Source organism: Lepidochelys kempii, chromosome 2 (assembly GCF_965140265.1).
Source record: "Lepidochelys kempii isolate rLepKem1 chromosome 2, rLepKem1.hap2, whole genome shotgun sequence".
NCBI classification, from domain to species: domain Eukaryota; kingdom Metazoa; phylum Chordata; order Testudines; family Cheloniidae; genus Lepidochelys; species Lepidochelys kempii.
In genome coordinates this window covers 72,459,573-72,473,491 of record NC_133257.1, presented here as the reverse complement: position 1 = coordinate 72,473,491, position 13,919 = coordinate 72,459,573, and the positions used below count along the sequence as shown (strand labels likewise).

The 13,919-nt window shown below is 38.3% G+C and overlaps 1 protein-coding gene across 19 annotated transcripts in view; it reads left to right on the top strand.

Annotated features, from left to right (window-relative positions):
* The window catches only part of SNTG1 (syntrophin gamma 1), a 526,846-nt gene that overhangs the window by 436,780 nt on the left and 76,147 nt on the right, over positions 1–13,919 (top strand). For all 19 annotated transcript variants that reach the window (XM_073331218.1, XM_073331217.1, XM_073331225.1 and 16 more), the window contains one exon: positions 13,079–13,195. In XM_073331218.1, coding sequence (XP_073187319.1) covers positions 13,079–13,195 — 117 coding nt within the window. The remainder of the gene's footprint in view (positions 1–13,078; positions 13,196–13,919) is intronic.

Sequence of the window (13,919 nt, the reverse complement as noted above, 5' to 3'; positions counted from 1 at the left end):
AAATGGTGAATTTGAGCTCTTATTGTCTTAAAAATTAAAACTCGTTGAGCTTACAGAGTCTTATGTGTCTATGCACAGGCTGCTACAATGGATGTCCCAACTATGGCAATATGCCACAGCAGAGTGTGTGAATAAGTCATTTCCCTTATTCCTAAACATCATAAAAATGGCAACCTCTTTAACAGCTTTGCAGCTAAAATGCCTGAGGTTTAAAAGTCAAAATTTGGCTTGCCAATGGTCTTCACTCAGGAGCAGTTTATGGTATTATTCCAGAGAAATTTGATTTTGGTTTCACCAGAGTATGGACATTTGAATATTGGGTTCTGAAAATGAACAGTTATATACACTCAGGAATTGCTAATCGCATCAGTGCCCTGATCGTGCAAACATTTAAGCACATGTATAACTTTACTTATGTGAAGTCACTGAAGTCTATGGAATTGCTCATGAACAGAGTTACCCAGGTGCTTAAGTGTGTCCAGGGTCAGTGCCTAAATTGGGACCCAAGGAAAGGATGTGCAGCTTGTGCATGCTCAGATCGGTTAGCTTTGGAGCGACGAGGCATCCACTTATAAACACACTGTTGTGGCTTGTTGTTGTTATGGTTATTTTTATTTTTTTAAATACAGCAAGTAAATCATGTTACAATAAACTTTTTGAAGGAGACAAAGTCATGGATAAATGCGGACAACTCTTCACTAAATATATAAGTAAGAATTCTGCAGTGTGTACATGTCGGGGGAAAGACTTGTGAATGCTTTGAGGTTGGATAGTACTAAACATGATCAAAACAATTTCTGAAGTTAAGGGGGAGTACCTTTATACTACTCAGATACAGATTTTTCTGTCTATTTTATCTTTTATCTTTTTTGAGGTGTAGTCATAGGGCAGCCCCTCCTGGAGCATGCTCCACAGCACAACTGGCACACCTGTCTCAGTTTATCTCCTTCTGAGTCCCCAGTAACTCAATCCCAGGCTCTTTTGCCATAATAATACTCTACCTGAGCTGCTATGTTACAGACACACTACAAATGTAACACCGACAGACCCCGGTCGTCGACAGGCGAGGTTGAACCTGAGCTCTCTGGAGCTAAATGCATGAGCCTCTACTGCATGAGCTAAAAGCCATATGCCTGTTAGCTAAGGCTGTAGAGCAGACTCTTTTCTTTCTCTCTCTCTTGCTCTCCCTCTTCCTGCCACTAGATGGGACATAGCACCACACCCAGGAGGTGTGTGGGTTACACACATATTATAAAATATAAGTCCCCACAAATAGACTATTTGTCATCCCCTGTGCATATAGTCCCTAAAATCCCAAGACTTGTAGTCCCTTGATGGTCCACATACCACACGGTGTCTTCCACCATACCTGTTTTTTTGTCAGGTCTTTCCTCTCTGTGTGTCAGGACAGCCACGCAGGCCCTTCCAGGTGCTGTACAACCCTGTTCTTCCCAACAGGAACCCCACAGCCACTTTGCAGGGAGACCATCCTCACCCAAAGAGCATTTATCACTCCCCCTGGACCATGAGCCCACTCCATTCCTCTGACCCAGCTGTCCAATGTGGAGAGATGAACGAGTAAGCCTCTTCACCAGTCCTCTGCCTTCAGCCCTCTCTGGCCCTCTGCTTCAGTTCTCCAGCTTAGAGGCATCAACAGGCAATTCTCTCTGCTGCTCTCTGGCCTGTCTCTGGGTAGGTCAGTTGGCAAACCCCTCTTGCTGCTTTCCTACTTTCAGCCTTTCCCAGGAATCTCTTCCAGTCTTAGTCTCTGGCAGTTCTCACCTACCCTTTTCCTGACTGACTTCTCTGAGTCACCGGGTCTCCCTATTTCTGATTCTCCCTGATGTCCCATCCTCTTAACTGGCCAAACTGGGAACACCTGTTCTGGCTCAGAGGGACTGGACCTGCTTAATTTATAGTGGCCAGCCACCCTGTGACAGGCCACAAGAAAATCACAAAGCTTGTTCTACATTAAATATCAAGAACCCTGTCACCTTCTCACAACCATACTTAACTCCATTAATAAGTTCAGTAGATGAGAAATGGGCATGCAGTCAGTTCAAAATCTGTCCTTATTTTACAGAGATAATTTTTTTCAGTAGAAAATACTTTACCATGGCTGCAGTTGTGCAGCAGCAATGAGAGAGGATGATGACACTATGATATACAGTAAGTTTTTGTAGCCAGAGTGTATGGGGATCCTCTCATTATCAAAATGTTGACAGCTGCTCTGTTGAGAATGACAAAGAATGTCTTGGAGTCTTCAAGTTGGCTGTAAAATTCTTTTGAAGGCAGAAGGATGGGATCCCTTCAATGATAAAACTAGCAGCCTAATTAACCTGATCAAGGGTGTATTAAACTGCTATGAAGATGATGTATGTGACAAGTAAACAAGAAAAATCTCCACAAGAAGAAAGGAAGTTTATGGAAGTGAAGAAGCCAGATCACTCTAGAGAAAACAAAAAGTATATTAACTTCACCAATTGGCTCTTTAACTATTAACTAGGCAAGTGTTGCATTCTAATTTCATTTTGACCAGACACAGAGAGAATTTTAAGTAACTCATGCTGTGTTAAGACACATTCAGCACATTTGTGCATAAGATAACTGCCCACTCTAGTTGGTGTATTTAAAAATGATTCAGTCATTAATCCTTAAGGCATAACTAGACCAAATCTTTTTTTTACTGCCATCTCCTATTACTTTGAGAAAAAGTGGCAGTATAAATCAGTGTCCAAGCCTGCTGCTTGCATCAAAATTTGGCTCTGCAAAGAAAGTTCCATTCGAGTTTTCTGATGTGTATCAGGAATGGTAAGTATTTTTTTTCCCCTTTGGAAGAATCCTTACCATTGGGAGCCATGCTTCCTCAACGCTAATCTGTCCTGTATTAACAACAACACATTCATACTGTAATGAATTTTAACTACATGAAATTGGTCATTGACCTGAACAATCCTTAGGGGGAAAACAAGTTCTTGTTTCAATTCTGTCATTTTGACAAATGCATGTGGTTATCCAATTAGTCTTCAAATTGGCTTTGTCATCACAGGAATCTGTTGCAATGAGTGAGCACTTTAAAAACTTAAATGAGGGGGAAAAAGACTCTTTTGAAAATACATTCTACCTACTAACCTGCAGCCACTGTGAGGGATTGAGGTATCTTCATCTCCTTGATTAATAGAGACAGGGAGTGAAAGCACTATGGGACGGATAGGCAGGCAAATTCTGTAGCCAGTAGCCTCTTTAAGCACCCAGCTTGTAGAAGACACTACTCCAACTACTTGATGGATGTGAAAGGAATGGCTAACCGTACTTGATGTGAAAAGTAGGAAGGTGCAAAGAGGGCCACCCAGAATTTTAGTGAGGGAAGTACAAGTCATTTGGACTTGTTAGGGGATGGCAGAAGGCCAAGGGGCATGGGAAACAACCTGAGTTTATGCTTGTGACCCTTTCACAAATGTGGGTTTCAATTAGCAAACACAATGAGCTTTGAACTAAGGTTACATCTGAAGTTGCTAGAAATGCACTGCAGGAGTGTCACAGAGCTCAGCTATGAAACATAGTACAGTAATAAACTGCAAATATCATTCTGGCTGGTTACTCTGTGTTGTACTACCTGTGGTTCTCCGTGTAGTAATTCTTGCCTGCTTAAAATGTTTACTCCCTCTGTGATTATATTCTTCTGTGTTCAAGTGAGCAAATATTATGATTCAATTTTTTCATATTATGATAAGTCTATTTTTCAGTTACATGGAGAAGAATGGGAAGATCCTCCTAATTTAATGTGCAAATAGCTGAAAATTATTTTCTAGTTTTAGTTTAAATCCCCATCATATTTTTCAAAAGTTTACTTTATGCTTAAAAATGACCCCTATTTTCAAGCTACCTATGATAATAGGGTGAAGAGGAAATTAAATTCTTACCAGCAAGGAAATTCAAGTACATTAAATACATTAATTTATTTAATCCTTTGATCCCCTTGTAATGGGAATAATGAGTTCATTTAAAATTAAATAATCTAGCAGTAAGCAGCTCATGTATGAGGGGGCTACTCTTCCATGGAGGGTTCCAAAACATAAGGTGTTGAGATGGGTATTAGGCTAGGAGAAAACAGTAGGGAGGGGAGAAGGATAACCCCTCATAATGTCAGTAATTACTTTTAGTGCTAGTGTCTTAGTTATTTTTCATATTTCTTTTTCTTTATTGTATTCCAGGGTTTTACAACATTTTTTTGAATCACGCCCCATGTTAGCCTTGGTTTTTTTTTCTTTTTTTCTCTGATCTCACCCCGCCTTACAATAGCGAGGATACTGCCACCTAGTGTTGCTAATGCATTGGATCAGGCGATATCAGTCAAATTACTTAAATCAAAATGCAAGTCGAGTGGTACTATAACAGTACCTCTTACCTTTACACGTGAGCGGTGCTGTGACCTCGTATGCCAGGTGCCAATGCTGCTTACTCAGATTTGGTTTGGTCCCCGCTCTGTCTTGCCAGCATGGAAGGAGGTCTGCCCTTACGCCATCCAGCTTGTCAGGGGCCAAGGCGGAGGGGCACATCCCCTCCTCATTGTTCCCCTGTCAAATTCAAGTTCTCAAAAGTGTGTGTGGGGGGCATAATTCCCCTGTTTAAAAAGGAGGAGGGGTATGGTCCTTTACCCTCCCCCACACCTCTGGTATCTGTAGCCATGCCTCCCTTGAAAGTTTGACGCAGTCCCCTCACTTGAGAACCTATGTTCTATGCCACTGACCACACACATAAGTATCTGCTGTACCTCATTGCAATGCAAAGTGAGTGCAAAGGAGTGAGAGACTCTAAAGTGCACTAAGTCTGTGCTACCATACAAAGCAGTTCCTACATCAAGTCAGATTTTTAATGTCAATAAAGCAGGCTGTAATACTTCCCATTAAGTTTAAAATGGCACCATGCAAGATTAAAGATACAGCTCAATTTGTTCACTGTATTTACGTTTTTACCAGGTTGTCCCATATACGGATTGTTTTAAGAATCATATAGTGAGAGTACTGTAGAAGCCTAAATGTTTATCTGATTTGAGTACTTGTCTGCAGAGTTTAATAAGCCAAATCATTGTTAGGTCAAGGACTGGGGGAAAGAATTCTCCTTTGCTTTGTCAGGAAAACACAACAATCTCAATCATAATAAATTACTGACCTAGTATATTGCTTAGAACTGAAGACAAAATTGTCCAGTAAACAATTGCTTTTGATAAAATATATGGGGGGAGGTGTTAAACACATACAAATATTCCCTGGGACTATAATGAAGACCATCACAAAATACATATAAAAAACCTTGCATGACGAATACTAATGATACCTGACGCATTCCTGTCAGTGGATTACTTGAGAAAAGAATACACCTGTGTTGAGCAGTGAAGGATGAAGATTGCCAGCTCTATTTGAAGCATCATCTTAAAAACAAACAAACACACACACACACCACATGCAGTAAACCCTTGTCTATTGTGGAATGTCTCTGTTTTCTGCGAAACATTCTAAACAAATGTTGAAAGGAGAAAAAGCTTACTTAAACAAGGGATTTACACCAATGAATATACATTTTCAAAGCAACGAGCTCTGGAGACTTAGCTGCACAATTCCCAATGTATTTATTTGGAATTGTGAAGTTAATGCTATGAAAATATAGACATATGAGTCTCTATTATGTGAAAAAAAGGCCTCATCCGATGAAGTGAGCTGTAGCTCACAAAAGCTTATGATCAAATAAATTGGTTAGTCTCTAAGGTGCCACAAGTACTCCTTTTCTTTTTGCGAATACAGACTAACACGGCTGTTACTCTGAAACCTGTTATTATGTGAAGGATTCTTATCATAGCTACTGCAAGAATCAGTCCTATTATATAAGAATGAGGCTTAAAATTCTCTGGGGTGAGGGGAAATGAAAGAATAATTCTCTAAAATGAAATAAAGCAACAACTTTGTGAAAATAATTCCCCTCCACACACATGAACAAAATGGCAATTCTTTTTTATTAAAATAAGTATTTTACCCCTCTGTCAGCTTTGTCATATCCACGTTGAGACTCAATCAGCTGTGTTATATGCACCATGCAATGCAGAATTTTAGCACTGAGATGGAATAACAATGATCATATAGGACAGTAAGATAGATCATCTGAGTATCTGCAGATTGAGGATACATCAAGGCATGCTGCCTTATCTGTTCTCCTAGTGACTTTGCATACACATTGCTGCTGTTGTTCAATATGATCCCTGAAGGACTCCATATGAGGGGGCATTTGGAGTTGGTGATTAGTTATTTAACAACAAAGATGGGAATCTGCCCAAAAGAAATTAACAGAATCCCTATAAAGCAATTGTATTCACTTCACTTAGTCTCATAGATCGGGTGGACCTTACCTTGTGACCGATTCAGCAAAGCACTTACCTGTTTTGCTGGAAAAAATCCTGACCAGCTCTAATTATTAGCCATTACAAAAATTAACGATGTAATTGAGGCCATAAGCCCACTTAAACCAGAGTGTAAAACATTTAAAAATCTCATCCTTTTCTGATTTTCTCCAATGTGTTGCTCAATCAGCATCCCCCTTAAAAGGTAGGCCTCAGACTGGATTACAAGCAAACAGATCTTCAATATCAAGTAGTTTGAGAGGTAATTAAATCTCCTTATAGTTTAGCCTTATTGGCACCCCACATTCCATAGCAGAAAAAGTAAGAATAGAATGCATAAGAATCACTGAGAAAGGATCATGGAGATGGATGTGTGGCCTTTCTCTTTTATATATTGGTAAACCTGGCCTTCTGTTCCTGGTGCAGAGAACCTGTCTTTAATAATCCTGTTTGCTTAGTGAGGAAGACAGAAAATCATTTACAGATATAAAATGGCAAGACTGCTTCAAGGAACAGATTTTCTGAATGAGCCAGACTTCAGAACCCTGGCCAGCTCTGCTAGGCATTTGTTTTTCCATGTCTACATGTGAGCAAAATATTTTTCTTCATATTTATTATTGATCTTTTATTCACTCACATACAGACACAATGGAATCTTTTGATATCTTTAAAAACAGTTATTCACTTGTGGGGGAACCCTGACCCTATTGAAGTCAATGCTGCTTTTGCACTGACTGTAGCTGAACCAGGCTCCAATCTTCTTCCCAGCTGTTTTGTTTGAGTGAATTTTCTGTTTAACCATAAACCATGATAAACTCTGGGAGTACTAAGCTGGGACAAGAATGTCGGTAGCAGTGGGGCGACAGTTATCAAAGCTCTTCACCAAGCCATCAAGATCTACCTTCCTGCTGTATAACATGTTCATTTGTCCTCTGGCTGTATCTTTGTCCTGTTGCCCCACTCCACTGCTGCGCATAATATTTTGTTAGTCTGAGAACTCCCAGGGAAAGTGGCAGTAATTCTGTCCTGATCTTTGAATTGCTTTATTTTCAATTATCAAGTTCACCTTTATTTAGCATTATTTTGTCATAATTTTCTTGAGTTTAATATCTTTTCATTCTTTATAAAGTAAAATTAAACATTCACGTTAAAACTGTGAAAATGATACATTAGACAGAGAGACTCTTTTTAGACTATGTAAGTAAATAATTTTAACAACATATTGGGAAGATATGAAATGTGGATTTAATAAATACATGTTATCAGGTTATGAATTATTGTCCTGCTCAGCTACAGCATCTGCATCCTGTAAATACATTTTGAATTGGGTGTATATGGGTTTTTGACTGAAAGGAGGGTTCTGGTTCATTTATCATGTAGCTATAGAGACTTTTTCAAGTGTCCATGGTTCATCTGAGAAGCCGTAATAATATATTGAGTCCTTAATGCAGAATCAACTTGCACTTAATTAATAAATTTTGCATCACTTATTGCCTTTGGAAATTACAACAGCTGCAAAAATTGCTTTGTGGTTGGAAGTTTATCAGAAATAAGACTTGTTCTCTTTTTTCCATGTGACAGGACTGAGCAGGTTGGCAGTCCTCAGACAAAGCTGCTGCTTCTTGAAGATGAAAATGCTATTCAAATGTCTAAATGTCCATAGCATTTGGTCATGCCTTATTCCTTTAGGGCCTCCACTCCTTTTCTCTGGGTGTGCAGTATCCATACCACTTACGACACATGAAGTTGCCTGATGTGCCACTCAGTTCCCTTTACTGGCTGAATTAGAAGTGATACTCCTTCAGCTCAGTGGATAGATATTTAAATTATATTCTACATATATATGATTGGATATATGATGAGTTCAGTGTTTGTATGTATGCAGCCAAGGATCTTTAGGTCCTAGTTCTGCAAAGGGACTCAGAATCATTGTTCTTTCTTTCCATGTGGAATCCAATTAAATTGAATGAGATTTTGTGATGGAGTCCATGCTTGCAGATCCTTGTGCAGGATCAGAAGGACCTGCCGTGGTACATAATTCCTTGATTTATCTTTTGTGTTTTAAAGTTTTTCTTTATATTTATCACACTTCATAAATGAGCCATCGATCTCCAGAATTAAAAACTGTCCATTTTAAATTAATGAGCTTCTCATTGTTGTTCAAGATTTTGTTTTTGAATCAAAGTGAGCATGTTTATCAAAATCTAAAATATCACAAGGCTATGGATTCCATTTTATCTCCTGAAAGACAGGATATTTATCCCTTTCCCATCATCTTAATGCATGCAGCACCTATGCTTTCTCCAGTTTCACATGTCTAATTTATTCATAAGAACTTGAGGCCACTGTGTTAGAAAATAATTTAAAAAAATAAAACACTCATATATTGGGCCAACCTTTCTATTCTTTAGAATCAGTATTGCTATGTTTCATTCATTTAAATCACAGTAAAGTATTATAATTATACTTACTGATAATCTGATAGTGTTTTGATTAATAGTTCCTCTGTAGGTTTGATGGTGGTATTTTAGCTTGAAAGAGAAAAGCCCTTTTTTGTTAATAAATCCTCAATAAAGGATATTGTCTGCAAAATCAGTTTAACTTCTTCTCTTCTCTTAAGATATAGAGTCAAGAGGAAAATATCTCATGGCTGCTTTAGTATCGAAGTAATCAAATTTAAAATATCAATACATCCACATAGCACGGGTGACTTTATCCTGTTAGGCTGATGAATAGTAGAAGTACAAACTTTATAAAATGTAATCAGAGTTGTGGGAAAAAGAAACTATCAGCTGAACACAAATTACTTACCATACTACAAAAATATTAAATATCTTCAAGCCAGGTGGTTGTCACATTTTGGGGTGGAATCCATAACAGTGAGTGACTATGTCACTACCTGCCCTGTAAACTTGTATGCCTCACGGTGGGTGCATTGCTGATGTAGCTCCCAACTTGGGCAGCTCATAAACAGCCTGACAGCGTGCATATCACAACCTGAGTGTCTGTGTGCTAAACAGCCCTGATTCAGCAGCTCTGACCTGAGCAGCTGGTCTACAACCCTACTCTGGCTCCCACCAGCCTCAGTTACTACTTGCAGGATAACCTCAACACACACCCAGTCCCAAATTTCTCCAGAAAAATGTGTTCTGCAATGTTCAGCCCTCTCCTGGTCAGTTCAGAGAAATATTAAGGTTTGTTGCCCCTTTAAGGAGTCAGTATTCAACAGTTTTTCTTTCTTTTTTTTTTTTACTTTAACTGAAGTTATCAATCCGATCAGTTTAAACACAACACTGGATTAGTTTTGATTAAAAATAAAACAAGTTTATTACCAAAAGAAGATAGAATTTTAAGTGAATTCAAGCATAAGAGATAATGTTAGAAATGATTACCAGCAAATAAAAATGAAAACACTCATCTAAGAGTCAAAAACTTAATCTAGCAAATTTTGGTTCATGGTTTTATTCAAGATGGCCTCTCTTCTCACAGCCTCCCAAAGGCACAGCTGCATTTGTCTTCTTGGGTGAAAGAGAGAACTTGGGGGTTTCTGCCCCTTTATTTTCTTCTGAAGGTTACCACTCCAAGTAATGTTTATTCAAGCAGTGAGGAAGGTGACACGGAGTCTGGTGATGAAGGAAGCTCCACACCCTTTCTCTCACTTACGTGTGCTGAAATGAAAATTGTTCTGTTTACTCCATTTCCTCTCCCTGCTGTCTTAAGGACCCTGTTTACTACTTATATGTAAATTGAGTAAAACACACATTCCTTTGTTTCGGATAGACTTGCTTAACAGGTCTTTTGCCTGTCTAGTGGTATCTCACTGTGTATCCAATTCCAATGAAACCAATCAAAAGCTAGAACCTACTAAATTCAGTTTAATTCCTTCCAACTGTATCAATCTCCAGAAATCAACAATCATTTTGCCATTTATCTGACACCAGCAAGAATATTTTGCTAACTCTTGTCACAACCTTATACAAAGTCTTATATGTGTGAATAATTTTACTCACTTGAGTAGTGGCATTTAAGTCAGTTGCCTCCTCAGGTTCCTGAGAAATCTCAGACACATACATCTGATTTTTCTGGCACTGTGAATGACATCCCAAGTACCATTAATAAAGGGAAATAAATTAGGGTTTTCAGTGGAATAGTTCTTTAAACCTTGCCTCACTGTACTTCCGATCGTCTCTCTCACTTCTTAGGAAAAATGTGTAATATAACTTTTCCCTTGGAATCTTACAAAAAAGGATTAGGCTTTATGCTTAATTTTGCTCATTGGACGGGACCCATTGAGTTAATGGATTTTAAGGCCAGAAGGGACCATAATGATAATTTAGTCTGATGTCTGACAGAACACTGGCAACAAGAAAATGAAGCAGAAACACATTTAAACCCTATAGGATATGTCTACATTGCCCGTGTCATCTGACTCAGACTTGTGGGGTTCAGGCTAAGGGGCAATTGCTGTTTAGACATTCAGACTTGGGCTGGAGTCCAGGCTCTGGGACCCGATGATGTGGGAGTGTCCAAGAGCTCGGGCTCCAGCCTGAGCTTGAATGGCTACTATAAATAAACAGCCCCTTAGCCTGAGACCCAGGAGCCCAAGTCAGCTGACACAGGCTAGCCATGGGTGTTTAACTGCGGAGTAGACATACCCCTAGAGCTGGTATTAATATATAGACCCATTAATTTTGGAGCAATAAACTTGTGTATGTTGTTTCTGCTCTTAAAAAACAATGGAACATTCTCCATCCAGGATCCTGAAATAGCATAGGTTGAGTCATGCCCAAACTGTGCAAACAGGAAGGTGAGTCATTTTACTCACATTAGTAATTTTGCTGTACTTAGGTAGTCCTATTGACGACTAATGTGTATAAAATTACTCATGCGTTAGCATTGGCCAGACTGGGGCCTTTGTATCTCCCTACTCAATCTGTAATACATCAGAACCCTGAACAGAGAAAAGTCCATGCTTTATTAGGGTAGAAACAAATTATACAATCTTATTGCTCTAAAATTAACAGGTCTATTTCGTTAACAGTTCTATATGAAATACATATTGGTTTGTCTATTTTCTGTGGTATCTTACTTTCTACACTGGAAATTAGTTTATCAGGTGTTCATGGATGTCCCTGTGCATGGTTTCTCCACAGCTATGGATACCAGTACCCTGGAAATACTCTGGTTCTTCTACTTTTGGTCTTGAGTCATTCACATACCATAGATGGGTGTATAGTTACATTCTAATTTAATGAATCAATTTCCAAAGAGGAGATAGTGGTTTTAAGGAATCCCCAGCTCTCTAAATACAGTGTAAATATAGGCTAAAATTTTCAAAAAGTGCCTCAAGGCAGACTCCTAAATCCATGTTAGGCACCTAAATAAGGGGTCTGAGTTTCAAAAGGGTTGATCCACTCAGTAACTCCCATTGAATAAATACAGTAACCAAAGGTTGTCATTAGACAATCACAAAATTGTATCTGGTTCGTGTAGCTGTAGTTATACCATGAAATAACAGTGTTACTCCAGTGTTCCTTCTTTTTCCTTGCTCTGCCTTTGGTGATGGTGAAAGGGGAGTTGGCCTATTTTTTTTGTTTGGCAGAGAGGCCATTGGGTCTATCTCTGTTTTTCATAGTTGTTACAGTTCTTAGAAAATGTTCAAATATATTATGCAGGAGGAAATAATATTATCTAAGCAAAAACTAACAACAAAAAGAAAAACCCTGAAACAAAGTAAAAATTAGGTAGCATTCCTTTCTTAACCCAATTATTTAAAATTATAATTATACTTTCCAAGTTTCAGATGGGCATGTTGCTTCTAACTTAAGACTTTTGAACTGGAGTACATAGTTAAAGTAGATAGTATACTAACAACATGAATAATTCTATGCTGCATTCAGTTGATGAGGTGTATACAATATTTCAATTTTAATATGTATACATTATATTTGGGTGGTTTAGCTTGTATTTTTTCATTCATACTATAGTGGAAATCTGTTTTATAGCGATAAGTGAAGTATACTGCTACTGTGTTTTAATTTACAACTCTGTCAGTTACAGGCTGTGTAGTTTGGGGTAAATCATGGAAGTTTGCTGACCCTTAGTTTAGCTGTATGTCAGATTGGTAAAATAATATCAACCAAATACCATGATATTTGATTAATGTCTGATAATTATGTTAAGGTCCTTGGATGAAGTTATAAAATTGTGAAATACAAATAGCATGCCTTCTCTCTCATACCGAATCCCTTCTTTCCACAGAAGGTGACAGACCACCACCCAGGATTACACAAATAAGAGCTTTTAACCGCTACTTGATATTTACTCTAGCTTTACGGTTACTTAGTTTCTTACACTTCAGTTTCATTAAGGTCCTTTCATTTGAATTTTCAGCATATTTAGAATGACTCCAGCAATTTTTTTATGGGATGATAAACCTCTGATATCTGCTGAATATATATCTGCCTTTTACTTTTGTTTGTACAATGAAAGTTTGTTCTGGCAGTTTCCCATTTGAATAGGCTTTCTTTACGTGATTATGTAATTATAAATGAATTAAAAATATGTAATTTTGAGTCACCTGTTCAGGATCTTTAGTTAAATAGGATTTGAAGGGCATCAGCATAATGTGTATGATGAACATGTAATGTATGTGGAATTCATCAAGACTACTGATTTTTCCGTCAGATAGTCTATATGGGCTGGACAGAAGAACGGGAACAAGATTCCCTTCAGGACCGAATGTACACACCAAAGTTTCTAGCTCTGAGGGGTTCCTCTCTTTACAAATTTATAGCACCTCCAGTAAGTATATTTCTCATATTTTAAATACACTTTTCCCCGCTAAATATGCATACAAGTGTTTTACACAGTGATAGGTGGATCTTTCCTCTGTGTACCAGGATGTCTTCTATAATAGTGAAAAATTTTGGGGAATAAAATGTTAAAGTTCTGTAAAATAATTATCAAAGGTATGAAGTGCAGCTAGTAAGCACCTTTCTGCCCACTTACCTGGAGCACTTGGCAAAGTTGGAAGGGAAACACATTGTTTGCTGCTAACTATGGAAAGGTCAACCAGCCTGAAGCAAACTGGTTAGATTTGTGCTGAATGATAGCCAGCCTTCCAGATTCAGACAGCTGAAGGCATTGGGACTACCAGAGCCTTTTGCATGCTGAGGAAATGAATTTTCAGAACATCTCTGTCTCCAGATTTTATCCTGAATGTTACTTTTTTATACTGTGTGTGAGCAGCAGAGGGGAAGGGGAAGGGAAAAGTGGACTGAGTAATATCGTTGATGTAATTTAAATTTAACCAGCAAAAGGTTTAGAGCCAATTTTTACTACTCTTACTCATGCTGAGTAGTGCCTCACTTGAGCCCTAACTCAACAAAGCATTTAAGCAGTTTTTTTTTAATCTCTGTTCAGCAAAACATTTAAGCAGTCCTGAGGTCCCATTACAGTAAAACACACAGTTAAGGGTTTTATTGGATAGGAATAGATTTAAGCATGTGCTTAAGATAAGCACATC